Source organism: Podarcis liolepis (assembly GCF_965112155.1).
Source record: "Podarcis liolepis genome assembly, chromosome: 2".
NCBI classification, from domain to species: Eukaryota; Metazoa; Chordata; class Lepidosauria; order Squamata; family Lacertidae; genus Podarcis; species Podarcis liolepis.
This window is the reverse complement of record NC_139555.1, coordinates 96,466,130-96,482,584: the sequence shown is the minus strand read 5'-3', so window position 1 is coordinate 96,482,584 and position 16,455 is coordinate 96,466,130. Positions and strand designations below refer to the sequence as shown.

The following is a 16,455-nucleotide window of genomic DNA, read 5'->3' as shown; positions in this document are numbered from 1 at the left end:
GTTCACAAAAATCAGTTAAAAGGCACAAATACAATGCAATCAATAAACACAGAACCAGCACAAGCATTACCAAATCAGCATCAAAGCAGACCAGGATGAAATTTATGAAAAACCCCACCCGCAAAAAGCAAAGAGAAAGCACTTTATTATTTCATCAAAGAGCTAAAAGACTGATATACCATGCATTTTTTTAATCAGTTGACATCCATAGTTATTTGGTGGGGGCTCCTAGGATTTAAAAAAAAAAAAAGGGGGTGAGGCTAATAATTATTTGCATTTATTTTTGGATAACGATGTGTGCGGGGAGAGGTTTATTTTACGGGCTAGGTGTTTGAAGCCTTGAACATCTTGCTGCAGCTTTTGTTGTTCATTCTGAAATTTGCTTCTGACCATTTTGAGAGGCAGCTTTAACTTGTCAACTCTTTATACATAGGGTCAGGTTCAAAAATATTATTTTTTTGTTTATTGCTTTCCGATATTAACGTAGTTGTTCAGATTCTGGCAGAAATCTATAGTACATGCTGGCGCTGATTTTAAAGAACAGAAAGTAGTTAATGTTTTAGAGTAAAATGATATGGCTATTTGACACATATGGAGATAAATGAGATTGTAAAATAAAGAGCTTGTGAATAGGTTGGGGATTGTGTCTGTCTGTTTTGGTAGTTTCAGTATACAGTGGTGCCTCGCAAGACGAAAAGAATCCGTTCTGTGATTCTCTTCGTCTAGCAGTTTTTTCGTCTTGTGAAGCAAGCCCATTGAAGGATTAGCGGATTAGCGCTATTAGCGGCTTTTAGCGGCTTATCTGCTGATTGGATCAGCTGATAAGCGGCTTAGCGGCTTAGAAAAAGGGGGGAAGGGAAAAAAACCAGCAGGAACTCGCAAGACATTGTCGTCTTGCGAAGCAAGCCCATAGGAAATTCGTTTTGCAAAGCACCTCCAAAATGGAAAACTCTTTCATCTAGTGAGTTTTCCGTCTTGTGAGGCATTCGTCTTGCGGGGCACCACTGTAACTGATTAACTTGGTTGTGTGTGAGGCCCAGGAACTTAGCATTATTTAATTTGGTGTTGGCCACGTGGGCCCTGATCCAGAGCAGTGTGTGTGTTCTGCTGCAACTTTGCATTTGCATTCTTTTGTACTCCTGCAACAGCTGCTTGCCATTGGTGTTAGCTTTGACATTGTTGGTCAAAGGAAAGACGAGCCTGGATACATTACTCCCTACAAACAGGTGTACATTGTCACAAGCTGATGCCCTTGAGGTCATGTTGATGATGAAGTTGATGTCACGCCCAGGAGGCCTCGTGGGAGACAAACCACGAACCCCAGTTCTCATCTAACAGTAAACCAAACCATGGCTTCACTCATGATAGTGTAACAGCGGAGGGAGTGGTGAAGGAGCAAAGTGGCCACGGTTTTCCAACTGTGCACCATTCATGCTTACTAGGGTTAGTGTTACATGCATATCAATTGTTATGTTGGTCATGCTTTCGAAAACACCCAGCAAGGAATTTCCGTATCCTTTAACTGAGGCTTCCACCAATAGCATTTTGTCTTTGTTCAGGATCGTCTACCAATTCTAGTTTCTGACTCGTAAGCGCTTCCACCTTTCTACTAGCTGCAGCGTTTCTTCATGCTGCTCATTGTACATTTCCATAAGTTATTCTTGTGTATGCACAGAAGAAGAAATGCACCGGACTGCACTTCAGTCTTTAGACCTGAATCGGAGACTCACTTCAGTTTCCTGAAGGTTCAGATGTCTCCTCACTGAATGCCCATATGGCATTGGATGCCCTGTGCACCAGGGCAGCTGTCAAAGCAGGGAAGTGAAACCTGCACCCCATTTGGTACGTGGGGGGGGGATCCAAATCCCTAGCAAAGACCCTGTTGCCCCAAGAGTTCTTGGTGAGGATTGGGTATGCCCCCACCAGCTGTTTTTGAGGGAACACTCTTTATTTCCCCTCATTGTAAGTCATTGCTGAGGGACCGGCTTTTGGAGTTGCTATCTTCTAATCCGTTGTCTGCACTGCTGTTGCATTATTTGCTTTCAGAAGTACATAAGATCCTGGCTAAGTTACACTGACTTATCTCAGCAGCTGTAACGAGAGGAGTGTTCTTCCCAGTTGCTGCAACGTAAGGATTAAAGGGAGCTAAGTAAATAAATAAGAGTAGCAAATACTTAAATTTATGCTGTTCATAGCAGTACCGAAGTCAATGAAAACAGCATGGTGTTCCACAATAATGGTACCGTGATCTGGATATGTTAATTTAGTGCTTCGTTAGTTCGAAATTGTGTGTTGAGTCTTCAGGAGCAATCATTTATGATTTCATATAGCTCATTCCACATCATTTCAATTATGCAAAGGATCAACAAGCTAGTTGTGCATCCATTTCAGACAACGAAAAGCGAAGTTTTAGTCCCAAGGACATGGCTGAAATTTCCTGGAATTCAGTTAGTCCCTGGTTCACGTGCCCAGGCTTCTCATATTCTTGGGTTCAACAGAACCACAGGGTAAGTTATTCAAGTCGTTGTGGGCTTGAAAGGAGAAAGGCAGGAGAGTGGTGGTTTTTCTGTTAGAAAAAAGGAAGAACACCATGCGTGAGCTGAAGGGCAGCAGCCAAGAGAGCTGTCATTCATCTGAACTAAGGTGTCAATATGTGTAATTAAACCATGTTTCTTAAAGGCATGACAGCCTCCACCAAGTCTTGCTTCTCAATGGGAACATAACCCTGGGTGAGTGCCGGGAGCCCTCTGGAATCTCATGCACTGTTCGGCAGAGATGGGTGGAGGCGCTACCTTTGTAACAATATCCCAACCAAGATAGCTTTTGGGGAATGGAGAGGGCAATCACCAATGAAGCCCACCACTCCTCCCTGTCCAAGCCAATACTGCAATACTCTATGTCATGATGCAGAGCTGGCACAGATGACGTTATGGAGGGGGAAATGGTTTCTGTGAAAGTGGAACCGGTGGCAAAAAGAGCTGTTTTTGTTGGTCCCCTGGCCCACTTCACACCTTCCCTTTCAGCCCACCTGTAGATGCTGAAGAGAATGTATAAGCATGTATTCTACCAAAGGGGAATTCAGTTTACTTAGGAATATGCAAAGGTGTATTATGTCAGGTCAGTCTACTTGTCAGTCTAGCCCAGTCATCTACTCTGACTGGCAGTAACTTCCTGTGGGCTCACCTGCTCCTATTAACTGGAGACACCAGAGACAGAACCTTGGGATCTTCGACATGCCAAGCATGTGCTCTGCCTTGATGTTGTAGCTCAGGCAAAGGCAAACTCGGCCCTCCAGATGTTTTGGGACTACAACTCCCATCATCCCTGACCACTGGCCCAGTTAGCTAGGGATGATGGGAGTTGTAGTCCCAAAACATCTGGAGGGCCGAGTTTGCCTATGCCTGTTGCAGCTAAATCCAGCAGTGGAGAGCATTGATAATGTAGCATTATGAACGCTGCAGTGTTATGGTCTTCTGTAGACAAATTTACTTTACTCACTGTATTGCAACTGACAGGTGAAATAAATTGAGAATTTTCTCCCTAGATATACATAGTGTAAAATACACTATTTGTGAAAAAAGTTAAAATCTACTATAAGGAATGAAAGGAAGGTAGATAGATCTAGGACGGTTTCCCAGTATTATTGTAGCCATAAAGGTGCATTACCTATTAATTTCTGCTAATAACATTGCTGTTACATCAGCTGATGAAAAATCAATAATAGTTCAATACGCTATTGACATCAATTAACATAACTTTCCCCATCCATTTAATGTTATGATAGAGTATTTTTATAAAATCATTTCTACTAATTCAAGCATTTATCATTATATGCAAAAAGATTGCTTGATGAGAATATTATAGACGGTGCATGTTTTTGACATTAGCATTTTATTTGGATGACTAATCTTGCAGATGTGAAATTTTAATGAATTATTCATGAAAATGCTTTTCTCTGAAATTTTAGTTCCTGCTATTGCTAGTTATTAAACACTTTTTTATTTTCCTTGATGTAGAAGATAAACGTATGCTTACTCAAAGAGAGGTGGGAGGACTGTACTCCCTCCTTACAATTTGCCTATAGGGACAATGAGGCTCTTGAAGAGTGGCCTAATGTATCGGCCATCAAGTTTTGCAAAGCATCTGTGTTTCTTAAGTGAAGGACTTATGCCAAAACCAATGGTACTGAAATCAATGGAACTGCTGTGAGCTCACAGCATGACTCTTCAACTTCATTAATCTGAATGGCCTGTGGGAAACTCGGAAGATGCACATAATCAGAAGATCAGATAAACAGGAGCGAGGGAACCGTTTGCACAGAGTAACTCTTGACTTGGCATGTTGATAGTGACTTTGGATCCAAAAGTGTCCTTCTGCATGAAATGGCAGCTGCTGGCATTAGTGGAGGAGCATCGTGTGAGAAAAGTGAACCCAAATCCAGAGAGGCTGGCTGCCGATCATGACTGGTTGCTGCTTTGAACCCAAACTTGCTGGAGCTATGAGAGGAGCCACTCAAAGGAGACACTCTTGGGGTGTAATGTTCTCCTTTGAAGGTGTCAGGTGCGAATATGTGTAACCGTATTTCTTAAAGACATTAGTCTCCACTGTGCCTCAATTTCCCAATGGAGAAGCAACCCTGGTTAAGTGCCAAGACCCCTGGAATCTCTTGCTACCGCCTGGCGGAGATTGGGGTGGCTTGTAACAGTACCATGCTGAAAAGTCCCACACCACTGTTCATTCATATATATGGTCTAAGGTTTTTGTTTGGTTTTTTGCCATCAGTTTGTTCTGGGCTTGAATGAATAACAGAAGTATTTGCATTGACAATTTGGAAAAGCTTTACAAGTTAGCCAGTTGCACTTCAATTTTGTTTTACTGCATTTGTTCCTTTTTTTAATCTTTCAGGGTAAATCCATAAATAGTTCCCAGGTTTTTACTAGGGTAACAGCAGGTCTTTTAAGTAGGCAGCTTAGGATGGCACCGAGTTCATTGGGACTTGCACCAAGGAAAATGTGAAAAGGATCATGGTCTAAGTGATGGTTTTGATCGTATTTTCTCAGTAGGTGGGTACAGAGTCTGCATGGTTAGTGAAGTTTGGTTTTAAGGCAACGACTTGATTAAAAACTGGCACCTTCACCCACTGTATTCCTTCCCGACATGGAAACAAAAATTTTAAAAAATTGCTTGTGCCAATGAAGGACACCACCTCCCGTTAAAGCTATGAATGGCTGGAAGGCTCCTGCTGATGAACTTCCAAGGGTACAAGTAGACATAGGTGTGGTATATTTGAGTGCGGCACCAGCATACAGGGAAAGCAAAAAACACATGGCCCATGGCAACAAATATCACCAGTGTGAACAACCAGCACTTTTATTGCATTAGAGAATGCTATAATGTCAGTAATAAGTACTGACTACACAACATTTTATTGTCTGCATCAACAGACATGGAATGATGGAATTACAGTTGATGTAAGGAATGAGTTTCTTGTATGCCTCAAAAACCAAACCAAAACAAAAAAAGGGGAATCTTGTTACTGGCAGCACATACACATGAAGAACCATGCTAACAGTCTGGACTGTACCATTTTCATCAAGGCTTTTGGGAAGGAGATATCCTGTTACTAACTCTGGGCCTGTTTAAAAACGTGGAACGGGTCTGCAAATGTAACTCTCAAAGACTTTTAAGAATGATAAATTAGTTTTCCGCGACATCTAAAAAGTACGTTAAGCAAAAAAGATACCAAAACTTTCCAAAAGAGTTTAAAACACATTCTCCATGCTATAAGGAACGTAGCTTGTCAGCATTCTGAAAACTACAACAGTTCAAAATTATTTTTTTAAACTTTGATATATTTTTATATATATATTTATATATAAAATATCTAATGATTTGTATTATTCGTAGATTCATACCCCCTCCCCATCTCCTCCTTCTCCCACCCCTGATAAGCTGATCATGGGTGCTATGGCTGGGCTCTCCGAAAGGAGAATCAAACATTTTTATTTATTGTATTTCCTTACTGAAGTTTAACATAAGCCTTGATTCTTTCCCCCCCACCATTTTCTTCTGCCTCTGGTCAAATGTAGAAATCCAGCAGGTTTTAAGCATTTGAACTGTGTTGTCCGAATCCAGAGAAGGGATGAGCTTTACACAAAAAGAGGGTTCTGGCTATGGAACTCTTTCTACTGTGGGTGCAAGAAGTTGCTAAGAGAACCCGCTGCATCCAGCCCTTAGGGGTACATGCAGGGTATTCATTTCCGTCTAGAGGTCTGCAAATGCAGCAGAAAACTGCAGACACGTTGCTGCATTTGGAGTCTATGTGGGGAGGAAGACTTTCCCCTCTTCCATCCCTGCCTTTTGCTCTGGAACAGGTGATCAGAGCTGACAGCCGAGCTCAGCTGGGGGAGGGAAGAGAGCTCAGTCAGTTCCATGGAGAGGTTTTTATTTTGTGTGTGTGTGTGTATGGATAAGGTAGGCTTCGACTCTCATTCCTGACAGTGGTTTACCTGTACTACTTTCATAATGTACGCTTTTCTTTTGAGAGAAAATAAAATAAAAACAGAGCATGTAACAAATTGTCTTTACATCTTGGCACCTTGTAAAGTATTTCTTTTTTTTTTATACAAAAGTTCAATAATTTTTGACACTCTCCATTATTAATCACTACTTCACTGATAAAACTTTGAAAGTGTGACCTTGGAATTCATCATGCAAAGTATTTACTGCAGGAGGAGAAAACATTTTTTTGAAACAACTTTTCCCTGCCCCTTAAGACAGCCAGAAATAGGCAGTGGTAGAGAAATAACAGAAGGGGCAGGGAAAGTATTTAAAATGAAAACAAAACAGCATAACAGCAACAACAGCAACAACAAAAAAACCTGTACAAAGATGATTTGATCCATAACAGGGGGGTTGGGAATCATTTGTCATCTATGTTACATTTTAGAAGCCAGGGGGGGGGGGGAATCTGCCAAAACCAAAACAAAGAGTTTGGGATTTTCTCCCACATGTCAGCAAATGTCATCCAATAGTCTTAAAGCAAGGATAACTAAATAAAATATATGTGCAGCATATTCTGCAATTCCATTACATACAGTAGGATTTTTTCCCCAAAGCATTTTTTAAAAGTATAGTTTATATAAAGCAGTTGCACAAAAAGCAAAGGGTGTTTTAACAGGTATGCATTTATTCCTTTTGAGGAATGATATTTTTTTTTATTAAAAAAGGACCTTCTCCCTCCCCCCCCATTTCTTTCCCCTGCCGCCCCATCCCACCCACCAAAAGACAAAAAGGATCACAGAGACACATTGGGCTATATATGTACAACATAATAAACCCCACCCTATAGGAACAATTGTTATTATTGAAAGGGACACAGAATCAGAAATTTGTAAAAAATAGCAAAGTTTGCTTGATGTAAAGCCTGAGATTTTTCTCTTGGTTCTTCTGCAGGTCTGTGATACCTGCAAGATACGGTAAGTCTAATTTTTTATTATTTCATTTTCTCTTTTATTATTTTGCTACAGTCTTTAGACTATGCATGCAAGACATATAACTAAGTGCAACTGAGTGAAATGTAGGTTTTTTTTAAAAAAATTACTCATTCCCTAACAGTTTGAACTGAGGTATGCGTACTAACAGTTTCTCATGCTGTTATCTTTACTCGTCTAGCTACACATGCTGAGAATGAACTAATCTACCAGATTTTTATCCCCTTTTGGAATACCAAGCTAACCAGCAAAACCACTCAGTTTTGAAGCACAGGGATCGCTTCTTGTGATCCCCCCTGGCCATCTCCTGCACGCCATGGCGCTGCCTGAATACGGTTTGTTTCCAAAATGTTTCAAATGACCACAGACTGCCCTCCTTTAAATTAAAACAAAATCAGGAATAGGGGGGTGGGTGGGAAGTTGTGTTTTTATATATTTCACTGTCAGTAAAGGATGCAGCAACTTGCATCCAGTTGAAGTTAATGGCAAAAATCTCCCATTGACTTGAATGGTACCAAAGTTTACAAGGGGACAGGAGTGTTATTCTGCGTGGAAGATGCTGACCAAATTTCAAAGGGGGAAAAACCCCCAAACACAACAACAGTCACAATCACTCTAAGGTCCTGTGCACAGATTAAAGCAAATTAAACAGAAATTGCCTTGCAATTTGCTTTTAACAAAAGTGAATAGGCCAGAGACCAAACAAAAGGTTAGAAAATAAAATTCTTGATACTATTATATGGTTCAGTCTAAGTTGCGAGAGTTCTTCTGAATATTATGTAAGCGTCTCCTTTGTTTTGCAGGAAAATTAGACTACTCTCCTGTTTTCTCAGGATGAAATGCTGTCCTTACATGCTCCCTTCACTTAATACTATTCCATAGCTTTAGCCTTAAAAGGTCTTTCTTTACAGAAATACATTTGGTCCCTGTAAAGAAACAAAAACAAACAAAAACAAAAAACCAAAACAACAACAACTTTGGTTCAGCAATCTACTTGGTCTTCTAACTTAGACTCTAATAAAGGAGCAGTTTCCCTTCTCAGGTTAGCCATAGCCCGTATCTTGACATTTGCTTCTAAATTCTTTCACCTCCTTTGATCAACAATAAGAGGATATTTGGCTTCATAAGATAAAGCATATAACAGAGAACATAATTTACCTTTGTGTAATATCTTTGGTAATTTTAGGGGGAAAGGTACAAAAGTAGAATATAAATAAAAAAAAACAGAAAGGCGTTTGAAATTAAAAAGCTATAGTCCGACATAAATAAGTGAGTTACGGATAAGTGGCTGGAGAATGGAAAGTGTTTAGATGTGATCAATGGGTACCAATGTTCTAACAGCAGCTGCCTGCCCGCATTTGCTTTGAAGAATGCTGCAACTTGCAACAGTGCTAATTCACCCACAGGTTTCAAGTTGTCAGTTTCTGATACTGGTTGGTATAGTATTGTGTAATGTTCTTAACTGCAGTTTGCAGAGTTAAAATTATTAACACTTTACAACTAGTGGGCCTTCCCTAGAAGTTGAATCCAAAACCTAAATTGTATTCAAGCTGATGGATACCACCAGTCAATTCTCAAACTGTTTAATCACATACAATGCTCCCATAGTGCCCACTTTCGAACGTGAATCGAAAATACGTATAGGCAGATTGGTATTTTAGATATTCCAGAAGCATTTGATGTCCCAGAAACTCAGGTTAAAAGGCTAAGAGCTTTCCACGATTATATTCATTTCTGACATAATAAAACCCTGTATGGTGTATGTTCAGTGTTTTTTGTGCTGTTAAAAGTTTGTGTTACTAAATATTTACCATTACTGCAAAAAAAGAAATGAAAGCCCAGAAACAAAACTCTGAACGATGATAACAACATACACTGCTCTGTGGAATGAATTTGCACCGCATCCTATATACTGTTTTGTGCTGGTTTGCCTTTCATTCTCAATTCTTGCAACTACCTTTCTTTCTGATCAAAGATATCTTTGCATACGGTTACAGCAGCTTTTGAAACCTTTTTCTTTTTTTGGGGGGGGGGGGTGAGGAGTGGGAATATAGCCCAAACTGGAATGTTTTCCATAGCTAAAGAAAACATGATGGCATCTGAAGGAAACTGGAATGAATGGTAGAAAAAGAACTACAAACAATTCCAAGGACATTCAGCTTTGTATAATAAAAACACCTATTAACATTCATCACAAAAGTACAGAAAACATTTAAGCCTCAAAAGGCTCTGGCCAGTTGAGGCCTGAGGTCAGAACTTAAAATGGTGTAGGAGAAGTAGGGGGGAAATCAAAGTTATACACTAAAAAAATTGGGAGAATTTTCTTTTAACCCCTCTTCAGTACACACACACACTTATGCACACACACATGTAGATGCACGTGTGCACACACGCACACGACTTCCCCATCCCAAATGGAAGCAAAGAAAGAAAAAGTGAAGGCAGTGATAATCAACATGCGATACTGTGCAAATATTGTCCATTGGAATCCTCAAAATCTGGGCAAAGGCTTGATCTGCAATTATGTGTACATGCTCAGCTTGATGTCTTCGGTGTCCCAAATTGGAAGAATTGCAGTCCAAAGTCTGCTGCCAAATTGTGGATAAATGAATTGGTTGAACAAATTTACAACACTGATGTTGACTGTGAGAGGGAATCCCAAGTACCAAACAAGTCCATCCAATGCACAGAGTACAAATTCCTTTGTTTTGTGTTTTTTTTTCAACAAAAAGTAGAAAAATCAAAAATACTCCCAAATGGGATACTTGATGGCACTAAGAGTTAACGTACTTTATAGCTGTCAAAATGGACCAAGTGTTTCCTCCAGACTGTACAATAATGGGGAGAGATTTCACAGCTAATTTTGAAGTATATGTTTTTTTTCCTCCCTCCCCGTGATCTTCATTTGCAGGATCACATCACAGACATATTCATTCAATGTCCTCATTTACATTTTCGTCTTCATAATCTCTGTCGTGGTCAAACTCTGGACTGTGATTGGCTGTTGTCACTAAGGACAGCGGGCCTTCATTTTCATCTGGATCTAATGGTTCTTCTTTAACATGAACCGGGTGCCTGTGAACATAAGAAAAGGAAAGAGGAAATGTTGGTGAGCAATTAATTACTTAAAAAACAACAACAACCACCAACCCTGTTTGGGTTAGAAAAAGTGACCCACAATTCAAAAAGGTTATTCAGCTCTTTAGAATAAAGCACCTATTTTTGTATAATTAAAACACCTATCATTTTATAGCAACTGGGGTTGTTTTTTCAAAGGTTTCCAAGAACCTGGAAATACAATCTCTCCTACCAAACGGGGAAAATGACAAAGGGGGAGAGATCCTAAGGTGCTTGAAACTCTCCCCCTTTTTAACGGTTGATATGGAGCACAGCTCTCCCCCCCCCCCCCCCGCCTGTTTTTTCACAAATACATGTCACATTGTGAATCTTAGTTTGGCGGCAAAGGGCAACGGGGGAGTGGGGGTAGAGAAATCCTAAGAACGCCAAGATTCAATAGAAAACAAAACCAGGAAGCAAGCCTTTGCTTCTTTAAGGTTTCTTCGTGGGATTTAGGGAAAATGCTCTCGAGTGACACATTAGCTTGATTAATACAATCTTCGGATAAATAAATGAAATAAGCATCTGTAAAGCAAAACAGTGGTTTATCAGCCCACTGAGCTTCTGGAGGCTGGGCTAATCATCGGTTACTGTGTGTTCTGCTTCTCTAGTTAACATGCAGAACCTGTGAGGCAAGTCTCCAGAGGACGACCCCAAGTGAGGTTCTATCATTAATCAACTTCAAGCAAACACAGCAAAGAGACACCATGATACATGCTTTAAACTCCAAATTAATGCATATTTTTACAAACTGTCAATAAGGGAAGAAAAGCCCTGCCAGGAAACACAAACGGAGAGGAAAAGGCTCGCTCAACACAACAATATGATAAGAAAGCAGAGTCCTAATGAGAATAATAACGCTGTCAGCTGTAAACAAGGCAGAACATGATCCTCAGCTCGTGGTGGGCACTAAGGATGCACTAAAGAGATGAGATCTGCCAAATTTCTCATTATAGAATAGCACGTGAATAACCCATGGGGGAACAAGGGTTGATTATACAAAACGGGCATGATAACAATTGAAAAATGTTGTCCGTAAATCATATTCACAACAACCCCTTTACAAATACAAATTACCTTCCTCTTTTTTGTTGTTTGGTAGCTTTTGATATGTAAAATACCCCAGCAAGTAAGCAGTGTCTTGTTAAAGAGACTTTATAAAAGGGAATCAGATTTTATTGGCAATATCATGTGAACAGTAATAATACAACCCGTTAAGGAAAATCCAGTTTCCTTTGTAAATAACTGATGTTTAAAGCAATCCCCGAAAATAAAGTAAGGGGTAAGCTCCAAGTCTCTCTTGATTTATAACCCGCAACCCTGGATGTTGCAGTAAACGAAATCTAACCCTTTTAATTTGGCAAGGCAAAATAAAAAATCCAGTATGTAAACTTTCACTTTGAAGTGGTTTGAAATAGCTGGGACGTTCTGAGTGGATGGGAATGACACAACCCCAGAAAACACACACACGTAGAATTGCCTGTTGTTATACTGATCAGCAACAGCCACTTGGTGTGAAACCAGGAATCGCACCATGAGAAGGAGAAGAGCCCATTTAGCTGCCAAAAGGGAAGCAAGCCACATGATAGTTTCAGAAACTGAAATGAATGAAATGCAAACATTCATTAATATTAGTAGGGGGCTTTGAAACTCTCCAGATGTGTCAAGTGCACCTCAAATCTTTCATCCAGTTCAGGGTTTTGAACTGTGCATTGCTACATCAAGACAGAGGCATTTGCCTCAACATACAGCTTTTCCTGAAAAGGATCACCGGGAAGAAATGATCCTTTTGCTGAGTTATTTAGTTTATGAAAGCCTGTAGGGAAACGTGAACTATATAGCAGTTGCTCGTAACGCGAGGCAGCAAAATGCACTATAAACAACACCCCAGTCAACCTGTGGCACTTTCATTGTACCCTTATAGTGATGGAACTACTTCCTAGACTACTAAGGACTGCCTCTCATGGGTGGTTTTTATGACTGCTTTGAGAAACACAAGATCTGTTTGGCTAGATCCACAGCTTTCTATATAGATTTTTAAAATCACATGTAACATTTTCCTACTGAAACTTTTTACATTATGTGTGAATGGCATGGAGGAATAATCCTGTGTTGTCAAATTTAACAGTGAATATGTGAAATCTCTCTGTGTGTAATTCTCCTATTTATATGCTTGCATTCCCTTGCAGCTTGGCATTGCTGTATCACAGGAGGTGCTGAATCCAGGCACCAGATATAGCTGCACAGGGTTAAAGGTTCATTTCTGATCTGTGTGTTTGGACGTTAGGGTTGCTGAGCAGAAATATACTTAACCTAATGGATTTTGAAAACCTCCATCAAGTGCTTGTGAGAGACATGGGTGCAGCATCACCTTTAAAGTGGCCCCAGAAAAAGGGTCCTCTTCTGCTTGCACCAAAGGCAAGCTATGTTCCTAGCAGGGCGGATTTGTATTCACCAGGTTGAAGAGAGTTCAGAAAGATGGGAACCAAGATTTGAGAGAAGGGAAAACCTGTTTCTCCTTCAACATCCACAACAAAGGCTGCATTTTAGAATGGACCTCAAAGCAGAGGAAATGGTAGCTGTGAAACATTCATACTGTGAATCTGACATATACTCCCTTTTAGTTCTCTTCAACAGAAAGTCTCGTTGATAACCATAATTATAAAATGTATATGTGATATTGGGCAAAAAGCCACCAAAGCACAGGTTCAGAGCGCATGCCTTCTCATGCTTATACAGTGGTGCCCCGCAAGACGAATGCCTCGCAAGACGGAAAACTCGCTAGACGAAAGAGTTTCCCGTTTTGGAGGTGCTTCGCAAAACGAATTTCCTATGAGCTTGCTTCGCAAGACGACAATGCCTTGCGAGTTCCTGCGGGTTTTTTTCCCCTTTCCCCCCCTTTTTCTAAGCCGCTAAGCCACTTATCAGCTGATCCGATCAGCAGATAAACCGCTAAAAGCCGCTAATAGCGCTAATCTGCTAATCCATCAATGGGCTTACTTCGCAAGACGAAAAAACTGCTAGACGAAGAGAATCACAGAATGGATTCTTTTCGTCTTGCGAGGCACCACTGTACGTTCAAAGCACATCAGCTCCTTATAAGGTCTCAGATTCAATTCCCTACACCTCCAGTTAAAGCATTTCAGGTAGAATTATGGGCATGAAAAACCTCTATCCAAGTCTTTGGAAAGCCACCACCAATCAGAGTTGGCAATGCCATATTAGATGGGACAATGGGCTTCATTTGCGTCCCCATATGCTACAATAACTTGAGTATATATCCTGTCCGCAGAGAAGCACTGCTTTCCTAAAATAACCAATCTGAGAATACTCACATTCTTTTTTTGGGCTAGGATACCATTGAGAAATGTGAAAATGAAAGAAGCATTGGTTCACACATTACTCAAAACCCCATAACTTTTCAGAGTTGAAGAGCAGAATATTTTATATGTTCCACATGGTATAGAATTCCTATATAAAAGTCTTATAAGTCCTGTTACAGCTGGGAAGGGGGGTGGGGAAGAGACAACAGAAAGAAAAGAAAGGTAGTCTCCAAAGGTTAGTACTGGGAGTTTTTAAAAAGACTTTGCTTTTCCTTCCTTAGTACCAGAATTCCCAGTCATTCCTTTTAACTTACATGACTCTTTCTTTTGAAGGGGTTAACTATAAATAACCTCACTGAGTGCAACTTTCCCTTCTGTTTACATCCGAGTAATTCTTTTGTTTGTCCATTCTGGGAAGAGAGGAGTTTTTAATAAAGCTGATTGTTGTTTAAAGCCACTGTGCTCTAGTGGCGCACACAGCATGGAACAATTTGCTTTGTGGCTACCTTTGGAGCATGTCAGGATGAAAGTGTTATGTCCCCAAGCTGTAATTATGTGACTACTTTCTAATGTTTCAAAAGAGTGGAGTGGAGGGGTAAGGAGAGATTAGAAGGATTTTCAGTGTATTATAGAGAAAAGCAGTGAATCGGATGGCAGTAAGATTTCTGCAGGAGTGTTATACTTGCTTAGCTGTGATGTTAACAAGGCACTCTATAGTTTGTGATAAAGTTTAAAGGATACACCTACTGGAATTGTTAAAAACAATTTACTTTATGGCAGGGAAGTATATTTTGTAAAGGAAAAGAAGAATATCACCGTACAAGGTGCTCAGTAGAAGTAACTACCTAGGATGGTACCAATACCTTTGCTTTGAATGCTGGTGGATAATTATATCCAGCTAACAGTATAAACTGTCTTGAGCAGAGGGAAATGCCCTCCCTGGGTGAACCATAATCCTTGGATTCCCAGCTCTCATTCTTTTTTTTCTTTTTGGGGGGGTTGGAGGTTCCTAGCACCTACAGATACAAGGCAAACCATGCAGGAACTAGTCTAATTTGTGTTGTGAGAAACTAACCTGCTCCTGCCTCTCAGTGTTTTTAGTGGAAGAATGAAGTCATATATCAGTGACTGACATTTAGGAAAGAAGATCTAGCCAATTAGGCAAAGAGAGGCCTTGAGTGAATCACCCATTGTCTAGACTTCAGAGAAAGAACTGGAGTTTCTTTATCAGCCCTTTCTGCTGGCCTACCCCAGCGGAGAAGTGATTTCTACTGTGCTCAAGACAGTCCAGGTATCCAGGACTTTAGTATTAGCTGTGATTGGAGAGAGGTTTGTCATGTCCAAACCAAAAAGGTAGCAGCAAAGACAGGAGTTCTTTCTTAGGTCTTATTTCACACCCAAAAGTGTTACTTAATCCTTGAGTATGTAAACGTTTTTAAAATTACAGTGGTACCACGCAAGACGAATGCCTCGCAAGACGAAAAACGCACAAGACGAAAGAGTTTTCCGTTTTTTGAGTCGTTCCACAAGACGAATTTCCCTATGGGCTTGCTTCGCAAGACGAAACGTCTTGCGAGTTATTGCGAGTTTGTTTCCTTTTTCTTAAAGCCGCTAAGCCGCTAATAGCCGCTAAGCCGCTAATAGCTGTGCTTCGCAAGACGAAAAAACCGCAAGACGAAGAGACTCGCGGAACGGATTAATTTCGTCTTGTGAGGCACCACTGTACTCTATTGAAATAGATAAAGGTCCATCATTATGATACCCACCAGGGCTGTGGCTGAGAACATGGGCTTTGCCAGCCCTGCAAAGTAAACCAGCATTGTTATACTCATTTAACAAAATGGTGTGTGTGTGTGTGTGTGTGTGTGTGTGTGTGATAGACTGTTGTACCAGTTCAGTTAATTAAAGGCGGGATGGGGTGAGGGAAGCCAAGGGAAGAAATTCATGTTTCTTAGTTTTAGCACCGGTTTGGTTTTCAGGTCTACCCATAGGTAAGATCACATGTCTACCCACCGAGAAACAATCAAGGGGCAGATCTGGCACACGAAGTTTTTCAGGTAGAATCATAGAATCATAGAGTTGGAATAGACCACAAGGGCCATCGAGTCCAACCCCCTGCCAAGCAGGAAACACCATCAGAGCACTCCTGACATATGGTTGTCAAGCCTCTGCTTAAAGACCTCCAAAGTAGGAGACTCCACCACACTCCTTGGCAGCAAATTCCACTGTCGAACAGCTCTTACTGTCAGGAAGTTCTTCCTAATGTTTAGGTGGAATCTTCTTTCTTGTAGTTTGGATCCATTGCTCCGTGTCCGCTTCTCTGGAGCAGCAGAAAACAACCTTTCTCCCTCCTCTATATGACATCCTTTTATATATTTGAACATGGCTATCATATCACCCCTTAACCTCCTCTTCTCCAGGCTAAACATGCCCAGCTCCCTTAGCCGTTCCTCATAAGGCATCGCTTCCAGGCCTTTGACCATTTTGGTTTGCCATTGCTCAGTCACTAGATCTACCAGAAG

At 40.7% G+C, this 16,455-nt stretch overlaps 1 protein-coding gene and 2 long non-coding RNA genes across 53 annotated transcripts in view; 2 read left to right on the top strand and 1 right to left on the bottom strand.

Annotated features, from left to right (window-relative positions):
• LOC310702111 overlaps window positions 1-7,637 on the top strand; it is a 20,114-nt gene extending 12,477 nt beyond the window's left edge. The window contains exon 3 of the long non-coding RNA XR_014523251.1: window positions 7,456-7,637. This is a non-coding gene — a long non-coding RNA (uncharacterized lncRNA). The remainder of the gene's footprint in view (window positions 1-7,455) is intronic.
• FOXP1 (forkhead box P1) overlaps window positions 5,348-16,455 on the bottom strand; it is a 546,942-nt gene continuing 535,834 nt past the window's right edge. For all 50 annotated transcript variants that reach the window (XR_014522962.1, XR_014522963.1, XR_014522964.1 and 47 more), the window contains one exon: window positions 5,348-10,568. Coding sequence is in view for 47 of the 50 variants with exons in the window: in XM_083491883.1 (XP_083348009.1) it covers window positions 10,424-10,568 (145 nt within the window). In the remaining 3 variants the exon portion in view is untranslated. The remainder of the gene's footprint in view (window positions 10,569-16,455) is intronic.
• LOC310702281 overlaps window positions 10,511-16,455 on the top strand; it is an 18,288-nt gene continuing 12,343 nt past the window's right edge. Inside the window, exon 1 of one of the 2 annotated variants that reach the window (XR_014523434.1) lies at window positions 10,511-10,602. This is a non-coding gene — a long non-coding RNA (uncharacterized lncRNA). The remainder of the gene's footprint in view (window positions 10,603-16,455) is intronic. The other variant, XR_014523433.1, reaches the window with a different exon arrangement.